This window comes from Marmota monax, unplaced genomic scaffold (assembly GCF_021218885.2).
Source record: "Marmota monax isolate L192 unplaced genomic scaffold, Marmota_monax_Labrador192_F-V1.1 WCK01_AAM20220418_F8-fsc00020, whole genome shotgun sequence".
Lineage (NCBI taxonomy): Eukaryota > Metazoa > Chordata > Mammalia > Rodentia > Sciuridae > Marmota > Marmota monax.
Genome location: NW_026692912.1, coordinates 22,220,404 through 22,232,860, shown reverse-complemented (window position 1 = coordinate 22,232,860; position 12,457 = coordinate 22,220,404). Strand labels below are relative to the sequence as shown.

General features: G+C 63.1%; 1 protein-coding gene across 3 annotated transcripts in view; it reads right to left on the bottom strand.

Moving 5' to 3' along the window:
• The window catches only part of Ncs1 (neuronal calcium sensor 1), a 42,131-nt gene that overhangs the window by 24,392 nt on the left and 5,282 nt on the right, over window positions 1-12,457 (bottom strand). Inside the window, exon 1 of one of the 3 annotated variants that reach the window (XM_046451884.2) lies at window positions 9,351-9,557. The exons of 1 other annotated variant lie outside the window; for it this stretch is intronic. In XM_046451884.2, the coding sequence (XP_046307840.1) occupies window positions 9,351-9,462 (112 nt within the window). In that variant the 5' untranslated portion in view covers window positions 9,463-9,557. Of the gene's footprint in view, window positions 1-8,501; window positions 8,732-9,350; window positions 9,558-12,457 lie in introns of those variants that run through there. One more of the 3 variants, XM_058581845.1, reaches the window with a different exon arrangement.

Sequence of the window (12,457 nt, the reverse complement as noted above, 5' to 3'; positions counted from 1 at the left end):
CAGCTCAGAAGTCCCACCAACCTCAGAAGTCTCTGGCAGCCTTTCCCCCAGGGCCACTGTCCCTCCAGCCTCCCCTGCTCTTCCTCACCCATCAAGCCACCCAGCGGCTGGCTGCACCCCCTTGGACTGTCCCCCACACAGAACACTGGGTGATCAGCAGGTGGCCAAGCCCCGGGGACATGAGCTGGCCGGGGAGATGCGCCCTATGCACACTTTGAGCAACTAATTAGCCTTCAGGAGACAGTTGAGGCTTCCAGTGTCCCCTGGCCCCATGCCACGGCCAGCAATCCCAGCAGCTTCACGTCTGGGGCCTTGGAGGACCTTGGAGGGCAACAGATAGGGACCTCTCTGGGGCGTAGCCACCCACCCCAGCCCTGCAGAGGCCAAGCAGGCCTGCATCCAACCCAGGCCTCTGCCCACCAGCCACCACCCCACCCCAAGGGGACGTAAGAAACATGGCCAAGGCCCTGCCACAAGGTGGTCCGCAGTCCCCGCCATTCCGACACCCCCTTTGAGATTCCTCTTAAATGGCTGGGTGCTCACATGTAATCCCACGGAGGCTGAGGCAGGAGGATTGAGGGTTCAAAGCCAGCCTCAGCAACTTAGCAAGGCCCTAAGCAACTCGTGAGACCCTTTCTCTAAACAAAGGGGGCTGGGGATGTGGTTGAGTACCCCTGAGTTCAATCCCTGGCACCAAAAACAAAAGATCCCTCCCTGTCCCCCAGTGTGGATCCTCTCCAGATTTTTCTGGAAATCATCCCTCTTAGTTTTTACTCAATTGCTTGATCTCGCTTCTGCCTAAGCAATCATATCTCTAAAATCACCAGCGACTTGGGCCATTTATTCTCTAATACACAGTGAAGATGTCACTGCTGAAAAGAGCAGAGTGGCCGGCCACCCTGGGCCGTCCGTCCTCCGTGTGCTGGAAGGACGTGTCCTCCACTGAGTTCTTCTGCCAAAACGGTTTACCTGAGTCTAATCCTGAGGACAGATGACAAAGCCAGAATGTGGGACATTCAACAGGGCAACTGGCCAGGACCCTTCAATCAGCCACTGCCATGAAAGGCCACGTGGGCCAGAGGAATGTTCCAGAAAAGACCAAGCCAAGGAGGCAACCAGGGGGCCCTGCCGATGCCCGGTGGGGCCTGGGACCCGGAAGGAATGGAGGCTGGTGGAGGTGGGGAGGCCGGGCGGGCTGCAGGAGGCTCAGCCGGGGCCCTGTTGACCATTTTGGGGGGGACAGGGCAGGGAGGCTACGTGGGAGAGTGTCCTTTCTCTTGCTGGGCCCCTCGGTGTTTAGGACGGGGTGTCCGCAGCTTCTGCTAATTTACCAAGGAGGTGAAAGCCACGAAGCCTGGGATCCGGCGCACAGGGATTTGCTGCATAATATTTCAAAAGAAAAAGTTGGGGGAAAATGTTTGTCAACCCATGCACCCCCACACAACCCACAAGGGCTGGTCCTGCCCTCGCAGCTATGACCCCACGGGCACAGGGGGAGGGAAGCCTCATGGGGTCCAGCTTCCCTGGGCCTTGGCCTCTGCCCAGGCACCACAGTAACCTCCCCCCTCTGCCCAGGCACCACAGTGACCTCCCCCCTCTGCCCAGGCACCACAGTGACCTCCCCCCTCTGTCCAGGCACCACAGTGACCTTCCGGGCAGCAGCCCCAAGCCTGGGCCCCTCCCCTCTCCCCAGAGCCTCGACCTCACACCCCCTTCCCTCCTTGGGTCCAAGCCCAAGGCTCAGGGCTCAGGGTTGGTTGGACAGGAATGCCAGCCCCCTGGGTCCCCTGCCCACACCCAACCCAGTGGCCCCTGCCCCAGCTCCTGTTCCCTCCTCCCCTCTGATGCCAGGGAACCCCTCTCCATCGTCCCCAGCCCAGCAGAGACATCCTTTCCTAGCAAGCCTCTTGACTGGCCAGGCCCCGGGGGCCCCCTCCACAGGGGATCTTATGTGCCACATAAGTGTCACAACAGGGGGCAGAGGTCTGACCAAGGCAGGACCAGGCCAAGAGGATAAAGGGCCACAGTGAATGGAATGGCCCTGGCCAGGGATCCTGCCCTCCTGGTCCTTGTGGCCTTGGCCTCTGAGCCTGGTCTGCTCACTGCAAAAGGGGACACGCAGCCTCGACCTGCTGTCTCTGACAGGAGGAGCGTGTACTTGGGGTACAGCCCTGGCGGGGACCCTGTAGAAGCACCTTGTCTCTCCCCAGCTGGACGCTCAGCCCCAGAGGTCCAGGTGCTTCTCCTGGCTCTGCCCAGCCCGGCCCAGCACGCTGCACAGGGACACACGTGAGCCCTGCTGACGCCTGCTGCCCTCAGCCCTGCGCCGGGCCAGAGCTGGCCTCTCACCCCCTGTGGACCTGCACCAGCATCTGGCTTTGGCCTCAGGGGCTGTGTTTCTCAGCACGCTCCTGCCCCCAGGCCTGCCTGCAGCCCGGGCTCCTGCAAAGCCAGGACGGAGGCTGGGTGCAGGCAGTCCTCGGGAGCCGGAGTCCTCCCCTCGAGGACGGGGCATGAACTCCCAAGGCACAGCCACGGGGAGGGGCTCTCGAGAGGTGGGAGGGTGCTGCAGCCCCAGCCGGGAGGGGGGCGAGGTGTCCACTCCACCCGCTTCCACTGGCCCCGCTGAGAACAGGGCTGCGGAGGGGAAGGGGAGGCCCAGCCTCTGCTGTCCACCAGCCTGGCCGGCAGGCTATCTGATGCCAGGCTGCGGCGAGGCTGCAGTGCCCAGGGCCTCCTCCCCCGGGCAGCTCCCGAAGCTCCTGGGCTCCTGCTCCCTTCCACGCAGCTCCTGTCTGCCCGTCCCAGGAGCCAGGACAGACATCGAGTCTGAGTCTCATTTCCCTGAAGCAAAATCCCCCGATCCCGGATGAAGCTCAGCTCCCACAGACAGCCGGTGGGAACAGAGAGCAGGGGCTGGGGACCCCGCAGGGGCGCGGCTGCGGCAGGAGGGACGGAGGGCAGATGGCAGACCTCCGGCCGTTCCAGCCGCTCCGGCCACCCCTCCGGCGGCCAGCCCCGCCCAGTGGCAATCTCCAGACACAGAGCTGCCCTGAACGTCTCCTGCCGCCCCATCCCATCCCCCCAGGAGCCGAAGGAAAACCCCTCAGCAAGGGATCCTCGGGCTGAGTGACCCAAGAGGGGACGGCAGGGACACTTGGGCTGCCACCAGCGACCCTCTTACTGACCCCAGAGGTGCCTTCCACCCTGACACCTTTGCCTACTGACTGCTCCCTCGGGGACGCCTGGGCTTCCCCAGGGTTCCACTGGGTCCCCTCCTCACACTCTCTGGGGACAGAGCAGCACCCTGCCCTGTCACTCCAGGCTCCTCTCTGGCCAGGCCTCTCATCCAGCCCAGGGGCCTCTGGCTCCACTGGCCTGCGGTCTCCCCCACCTCCTCCTCCAGGGCCCCATCCCAAGAAGGCCCTCTCCTGCCCCACCCAGCAGTCCTGCACAGCCACAAAAACGCCCTCCGCCCCGGCTCCAGAAGGCCTGGCCGGCTGGCCTGCTCCCCTCCCAGCCCTCCCACCCAGCCTGCCCCTGCCCCTGCCCAGCCCCCCACCTCCATCCCCCGTCCCCTCCATCTGACCCTTCCCGCCCCAGGAAGGCGCAGCAGAGATCTGGTCCCCTCCACAAGGTGACCTGTGCAGGACGGAAACGGGCCAGGCTCCTTCCCACCAGTGGGGACAAAGCCCTGACAGCCCCGTGTCCTGGGAACAGCAGAGGGTGGCAGGAAGAGAGGAAGGTGGGCCACCAGGAGGCCCAGGCACGGGCAGCCTCAGCTCCACGTGGAGCCCTCGGGAGTGCTCTCCCAGGTGACACACGCGGGGACACGGGCGGGGGTGCCGGGCAGGCAGCAGGCAGCACAGTCCTGAGGTCGGGTGTTGCTGGATGCTCTGCCAGGACGACACCCCACCCAGCCTCCCCCTGCTCCCCACAGATACCCAGTGGAGAGCCCCGGGTGCCCTGGGCAAGCCACAGGCCCGGGCCCTGACGCAGGAGGAGCGCTCCCCTCAGCCTCACTCCGGCCTCCCCGCTCCCTGCAGGGTGGCAGCGGCCCAGCCTCCTTGGCGTGAGCTGTTTCCACCCGCGGTCGCTGCGCCAGCTGGGCGCCCAGCACTGGGCACACAGCAGTCAACAGGAAGGACAGGCGGCCTACGGCGCCTCACACCCAGCCTTGGTGCTGCTTGCCCGCCTGCTGGGAACCCAGGGACGCCACCTGCTGCCCACACCCAGGAGCCACTGCACTGGCCTCCGCTGCAGGATCCCGTCGGCGCCTCGCAAGTTCAGGAGTCTGGGGGGGGCTGCTGCGCCCCTGTGGTAACCAGGTGGCCGGCTCCGATCAGCCCTGGCCCTGCTCCTGCCCACCCCCAGCACTGCCTCCTCCCCTCCCTCCTAGCACCCGGCCTCCATGCTGGGAGCTGCAGCCGGGATCTGCAGGACATGGCTGAGCCCTCCTGGGGACACTCATTAGAGTGTCTGGGGGACAGAGGTCCTCTGGACCATAAGACCTGGTGAGTCGGGGTGGTCCCTGGCCACGGCTGGGCCAGCTTTTCTCCCTGGCTCTTGGGACCTGTTCTCCATCCCTGAGCTGAGGGATGCCTGAGGTCCCCAGAGGATGCACCCTCCCTCACCAAGGGCCTTGTCCACCTGGTGGCTGCAGGACGGTGCTCTGGCCCTCTGAGCCATGCTCTCCTCTCCTGCAGTAAGGGCCACAGGACGCAGGTAGCAAGAGCGACCAGCACACGGCCAGTGCCGGGCACGGAGAGGTGGCTGCAGCCGCACGGGGCTGGGCAGGGCATTAGCGTAAGATGCCAGGGGCTCACTGCCTTCCACGTGGGAGACGCCACCGAGGGCTAGCACATGCCACCATAGGTCACTTCCTGCTAACCCCAGAGAAAGGAGGCGGGTCCTTCAGAGAGCTCAGGTGTGAGAGGCTACTCGGAGACACCTGGATCCCAAGGGGACTTTTGGCTCAACCCAGACGACATGAACAGCAGTGGTGGAGAGAAATGGGGCCAGCTCCATCGGACCCAGAGCTGACTGTGCCCAAGGAGGGACACGCCAAGCCCCCCAGACCCTGGCAAGCACTGGCTGAGCACCCTGAGTGCACAGTCCGGCAGGAAGCACCCAGCACCTGCCCATCCAAGCACCCCTTCCCGGACAGCCAGGCCGCACCTCGGCCTGCTCCCTGCTTAGATGCCTCGAAAACAAGGCTTAAGGGGACGTGGCTCAATGTAGAGCACCCGCCCGATGTGTGAGGCCCTGGCTTCAAACCTCAGCACCGAGGAGGGGGGGAGGGGGAGAGAATGCTTGTTTGAATCCTGGGGACTGAACCCCAATGTTCTCATCTGACAAAGGGATGAAGATCAAAGTCTCCATTCCAAAGAGCTCACAAGTCGGTGAATGTGCTTTGTCCCTGCAGAGGACCTTGTGGTGCAGGGAGTCCTAAAGATGTCCCTCACAGAGCCCTCAAGGGGAGATGGCTGGTGGCACCCCCAGTTCAAGCAACCATGGGAAGCAAGGTTTAGTTCAAATCTTGTGTTCTGGCTCAATTATTTCTGCAGATTTTGCATCTGCCCCATCATTTGTGGGTGTTTTACTCTAAGAATGAAGTTATGATACATATTGATTTTAAATTCTATGTAAGTTTAAAAAATCCCCCCCCCCAATTTTTTTCATGTAAAATTGCAGGAAGAGGTGCTTTGCCTTGTGGTCTCCAGGAATAATGACAAGAGGTTGCCCTGCGGTGCTCACTGCATGCCCAGCCTGGACCCAGATCTCACTCAATGTCCACCTGATGTGCGGCCAGGACCCTGATTACCTCCACTGGCCAGATAAGGAAACTGAGGGTCCCAGATGGAAAGCCACCTGTCCATGGGCCAAACTGCATCTGCATTGGCCCTGGGACCAGAGCCAGGTCCGTGTGGCTAGAGACGTGGGGGTATAAGACACCCCCAAACACGTCCTGGGAGTTGAGTCCTCCCCCTCCCGCCTGAGTCCTGCGCAGGCCGAGCCTCACCTCAGATCAGAAGGGTTTGGGCTTCTGATTTTTTTTAATGTTAGAATATTTGCATATGAATGATAAGATGTCCCGGGGAGGGGACCCAAGTCTAAACACAAAGTTCCTTTATGTGTCTCTGTCGTAGCGCAGCTCCCAGGGGCGGGATTTGGGCACCCAGAGGGGCAGCTCTTCAGAGCAGCGACTGGCATGCAGTAGGTGCTCAGCGTGTGCTCCTGTAGAACGCTCAGGCCGAGTTGGCTGGGTAAGTTGAAAAGCAGACGTGGCTACTTTTATTTTCCAAAACCCAAAGTGACCCCTGCTAGTCAATGACCTGCCCACCGCCCCACCTGCGGCCCTCTTCCTTCCTCTCCTCAAACAAGACGGAGCCCCAGGTCTGCCTGGGTAGAGCCTCCGGATCACCACTCAGAATCTTCCAAGAGAGTCCTGGGCGTGGTCCTGAAGTGGGGGACCCATCTGCCTCCTTAAGGCCCTGGAGACCTGGGGACGGCAGTGGGGGGGCCTTTCCTCTAGATTCCTGGAGCCTAGCCAGAGGGTCAGGGTGGGCTCCCTGGGAAGGGGTGTGAGAGCCGCCCCAGAGAGGAAGGGAGAGATCTTTAAGAGGGACCGCAGGGTCCCCAACTCAGACCACACAGAACACAGTGAGGCTCAAGGCACCGTGGGACACCACATCTTGCTGATCCAGAGACATGGTGCCATCCAGGCAGAACACAGCAAGTGTCCCCAAACGTTAACAACTGCTGCTATCATTAATAAAGGTGTCATGGCCACCAACGGAAAGGCAGGAGGACCCAGGCCAATAATGTGGGCACCCAGGATGGGTGGGCACCATAGGAAGCCATGACCAGGCTGCTGCCCTCCTGCCCACCCCACCTGTGGCACTGCCTCCCCCATCGCCCAGCCTCCACTGCCCATCCTCCACCCTCCAGCCTCCAGCCTCCACCCTCCCCCTTCAGTCCAGCCCTGGGAGCAGGCCAGAGATGCTAGGCTGGTCTCCGTCACAGCTGGGGCAGAAGCCAGAGCAGTCCCAGTCCCTGATGTCACTACAAGAGAGTGAGGAAACCTCCAAGCAGGAGTAGGGAGAGGGCAGGGAGAGTCCCCAGACTGAGCAGAGAGCCCCGGGGAAGGGCGCAGAGCCCCCACCCAGGGAGAGAGCCAGCCGGACAGACAGGGAGAGAGCCAGGACAGGGGCACACAGGGAGAGAGCCAGCCGGACAGACAGGGACGCCTACAGCGGGGGAGGGGTCTGGAGGGGAACGTCCCCCTCTGTCCCCTCTGCCCAGGATGCTCCGGATACTGCAGGCACCGGGATTCTGTCCCTGAGCTGCACTAGACAATCAGCTCCAGGAGCGACCCGGAAGGTTCTAGGGCAGGAATTCCAGGGCGTCTGGCCAAGAGGCTGGGATCCAGGCAGCCCCAACCAGCAGGGGGTGCTGGGCGCAGCTTCAGGCCTCTGCCAGGCGAGCCCAGGGCGGAGGTGCCTGTGACCTGCCCTCATGGAGGAGGCACAACAGGAGTGACTCATCTCAGTGCTTGTCACGGAGCAGGAGGACCCGGAGCTGGCTCCACAGGAGGGTGGGGCCCAAGAGGACGGGATACAGCCATCACCTGGCTGGAGTCACCAAAGCAGGACTGTGACCTTGACCATGTTGACCTTGACACCTGCTGGTCCTTCCAGTACCAAGTGCACCTGCCCCTCAGCTCCGCGGACCCCTGCCCTGCTCAGCAGGCCCCTCCCAGCAGGAGCCACGCCCCCCTGCAGTGCACACCAGGAAACTGCCGCCCACACAAGGCCCCAGGCCCAGGGCCCATGGGGCCAGGCGCAGCCACTCTGCTTCTGGTCAGCAGCTCTCCTCCGACTGGGCCAGCCCCTGCCTCCCCGCCATCACACCATATCCACCCATCCAGTCCTCAGAGTGCCATACTTGATGCCTCAGGACATGGGGACGCGGTACCTGCTGTCCCCACACGAACCACCCCCAACCTGTGAGTGCCTCCCGGAGGCCTCCTCACCCTCAGGAAGGGCTGCCAAGGCGAACCCACACAGATCCAGGGCGCCCCGTTAAATTCCAGGCAAACAGGAATGAGCTCAGTAGTTCCGGCACCCCCACCTCGTGCTCAGCCGAGACACTGCCACTGCCTCCAGGAAGTCCTCCAGATGCACCTCAGACCAGGCGGATGCTCATGACATCCTGTGAAGCCTTTTCATTCTGCCTCACATCTGCGTCCCCAGCCACTGTGGGTGCCAGGAGGTCCAGAAATCCAGCCGTCCGCCTGCCCTGTGCCCCAGCATCACAGGCAGGGCCAGAGGCAGCGGCTCACGGCCAGTTTCTGTCAGGGAGAGAGGGGTGCCGAGGCAGCCCGTGGACCCCATGGCCAGACTCACCTCCCTCAGGACCCAGGACCCCCAGCCCTTCCCCGACATGCATCCGCCCCGGCTCGGCTGAGCCAGACCAGGAAACAGGGGCCAGGGCACCACCTGAGCAGGCTCCTCGCCCATCCTGATGGCTGCTGCTGGCCTTGATTAAGATCATGTCCACTCGGCTGGCACTGGCCACATCCCAGGCAGTGTGGAGACAATAGGTGCCGGGTGGCCGTGGGCTGCAGAGCCACAGGGGAGGCTGGGCCTCGTCCGAGGGACAGGAGCCGGGCGAGCAGGGCTTTGAGCGCTCTGCTCCGAGCGCCTCGCTCGCCAGCACACACCATATATTTTTGAACAGAAGGAAAGCGTTTGCTGTTCCCCCCACGGTGCCAAAAATAGCCCCTCTCCTGCCTTTGAACAGGGATCTTTGGTTCCTACAAAGAGGCAGGTGCAAGATAGGCTGGAAGGAGGGGCCTGGCTGGTGGCTGGGACCCCAGGAGGTGGAGGGGGCCTGGGGGCCACCCGCGGCCTGGCCTCCTGAAGCCCTGGACCCCCCAGACATGGGGAAGATCCCGGCCAGCCCGGGAGGGGGAGGGGCTGGACAGGGCAGAAAGTGGGACCTGAGGTGGGGGAGAAGCTGCGTCCGTCCACAGCTTGCTCAGTTACGCGTCTGTGGTTTGATTCATTCTGACAAATAAACTCGGGGCTCTCCTAGGAGAGAGAGTGGACCACGCAGACCCGGGCTCCATCCTCACGTGCTTTGGCTAAGTGGAAGCCTTAAACAGGTTGTCACCACCAGGTCCCAGGAGGACAGCTGGACCCACGGACAATTCCACAGAAATATCCCGTGGGCTTTGGTGCCAGCTGTGTGGGGGTGGGGGGTCCCAGGGCCAGCCGGAGGAGGCTCACAGATGGCCCAGACGTTCAGCTGCCCCCCGGCTGCCCCAAAGCACAGCCCGGGCTCACCCGCCAGCAGGGACACCCGCTCGCCAGAGGCACTGTCTCCCACTGGATCTGAGAAGCCACGAGAGGCCGACGGAGGGACTCGAAGGCCGGGGCTCCGTCTCTTCACCAACATCCTCACGCTCGTCCACCCGGTCCTGCAAGGAGCAGCCCCACGAGCCCATTTTACAGACGGAGCCCAGGCTTCCCGGGGAGGGCCCTGGTGAGGGGGCCGCGTTCACCAGCAGAAGGGCTGGATTTGAACCCAGCCCCGCAGGTCCCCGAGCTCTGACGCCAGCCAGCCAGCCAAGCATGTCGGGGCGACGTCCCTCCACCCAGATGCACAGAGAAAGAGCAGAGTTCAGACGGGAAGTGGTCACGGGCCTGGGAAGCAAGATGGAGGGCCTTGAGCCTGGCTGCCCCAAACGCAGAGCTCTTTCTGGTTCCCAAGGGTGTTTCTCAGTTTTGTTTTGTTTTGTTTAAGCCACTTTTTGTCCCCAGAAGGCCAGAGCTGTGGAGGAGCAGGGTGGACACGGCCCCTAGGCTACAGGGAGAGAATGGCACCCTGAGCGGTGGCGCCCGGGAAAAAAAAAGCAGTGAGCTATTTCTGCTTTGGGTTAAACATTCCTCAAAGCCACATTCCTCCCGCGGTCCCCTCCCCCTCCGGCAAGCCCAGAACGCAGGGCCTGGACGCCCCACCAGCCTCCTGGTGCTCAGAAGGGCCTGACCCAGCAGCTACCCTGCGCCTGCCCTGGACAGCCCACTGGGTCCCCGACAGGGAGCACCCGGGGGCGCTGAGAAGTGTGCCCTCCCTCCCACAGAGGGACAGCTGGAGAGCCCAAGGTCCTGAGTGGGGCAGCTGAAGGCACAGCTCCCTGACTACCCCCCTGGGGGGACTGGTCAGCACTGGGGAGTCCCCCACAGGCAGGGAGAAGGTGGCAAACCCAGGTGACCCACAGGGAAGCTCTTCACATGGAGCCGATGTGCACAGACCTGCCCCATGGACAGCTCTAGGCTGGGCCTGCACAGCCCCCCAAAAGCCGCAACAGGGCCCAGCCCTCCAGGGGCCTGGTCGTCTGAGTCCACACGGTGCCTGTGAAGACTCGGTCTCTTCCTGTGTCCGACAGACACTTCTTGAAGCACCGAGGCTGCGCCAAGTTGGGCAGGGCCAGTGGCAGCCCTCTCAGGCCACATCCCACCCCAGCCCAGGCCTGCAGGTGTCCTGCGAGGAGCAGGACGGAACCTACACCATGGGGAGGGGGTCACTGCTCCTGAGCTCAGACGGGGAGGCCCTGTGAGTCCTGAGCTGAGAGGGCGGAGGAGGGGGGCAGGGAGAGCAGGGGACAGAGAACAAGTGTCCCCAGCCTGCTCTCGACAGTGCTGCCTGGAGCTCCCCAAGCCCCCTAGATGGCTTCCACCAGCCTCAGCTCTGCTCCCTCCCAGAGGGGCCCAAGAAGCCACCCCCAGCGTCCCCACGGAGACAGGACATCTCGCACCAGCAGGGCCCTGGGCTCACTACCCACACGGACAGGTCCAGTGGCGCACACCTGCGGCCCCAGCTATACAGGAGGAAGAGCAGGGGGACCCCAAGCTCCAGGCCAGCCTGAGCAACTGAGTGAGTCTCCGTCTCAAAACATCAAAAAGGCTGGGATGTGGCTCGGCAGTAGAGCACCCTGGGTTCCATCCCCAGCACCACAGAAAAGGTGTCCACTGTCCAACCTCACACCCATCCTGGGAACACAAGGCCCCTCACCAGCATCTGACCCTTGGATGCCTCCAGCGACGGGACACTCACTGCCTTCAGCAGGAAGCCCACAGAGGCCACAGGAGGTGGGCACTGCCAAGGTCTAAGCCTGAGCCCCAGATGGCTACTGACGCGGGAAGGCCTTGCCACAGCCTGAGCCATCCCGGGTTTCCTCCTGGCCCCCAGACAGTGGCACAGGAGTCCCCACGCCCAGCCCCGGGGAGACACCCGCCTCGGCACTCTCAGCACAAGTACACCTGGGTAAACTACCGTAGGTCCTCCCACGATGGCCACGCCCGCGGGCAGCTGGGCTCCCAGCGCCACAGTGGCCAGGGCAGGAGCAGCCGTGTCGCCTCGCCCCCGGCAACCTGCACTTACAACCCAAGTGGTGCGGCTCCACACACTGGCACACGCGTGCATGGACGTGCTGCTCACCCACTCCTGACACAGGCCACGACCCCATCACTCACACTCGGCGCGTGCACACGTGAGTCAGAGCTTGCACACGTGACCCACAGCGCCCACCTTGCCTGCGACACCCACATGGGCACCCACCCGGGCTCACACGCACCCGCACACCTCCTCGAGGCTTCTTGGCACCTCCCAGTGGAACACGGTCCTGCTCCAGGGCCCAGGGGTCCAGGCAGGGCTCAAACCTGGCCACGCCACTCACCAGAGTGGCCACGGGCCATTCCTGTCCCCCCTGAGCCTCCCTGTGCTCATCTATAAATCAGGGACCACACTGGGCTTCGGGGGACAGTCAAGGACAAAAGCCCATGAACAGGACACGGGGCCCGGTCACACAGGCCACGCTGAGCACCAACCCCACGGCAGCACGGCCTCTGATCACGTGTCACTTACGGAGTCTCCATCACTGTGATGAGCCAGGGGCCAGCCCAAGGGGGCCACCAAGTCCAACGTCTACTCTCACCACCTTATGCTGGAAGGACACTCTGGGCCCCCACTTACAGGTGAGAACCCTGAGGCCTCTGAAGCCACGAATCGTGCCTCAGGCTGAGATGGCCCAGGTCATCAGGCACCAGGGCCCTGCGGTAGCTTCCCCATGGAGTCTCACCATCTGGCAATCAGAAAGTCGTACAGAAAAAAAACACCGAGTCCCAGAAGGGATGAGTGACTCCAAAGTCACTGTCCTGGCCACAGTGGCTCTGGGACCGAAGCCCAGGCAGGCTGCCCCGTCCCAGCCCGTGTGCTCAAGGGTCCTAAGCCCAGCACTGGGGAGCCTGCTCTCCACCACACCCCACCTCAGCTCCTCAAGCCAGGGGCCGCGGCACAAGGATCAAGCTGTCAACACAGATGGTCCAGATGCAGAGGCCATTCATGAACACTCACCCCGGTTGAGCAGAGGGCCTGGGACAGCTGGCCCTGT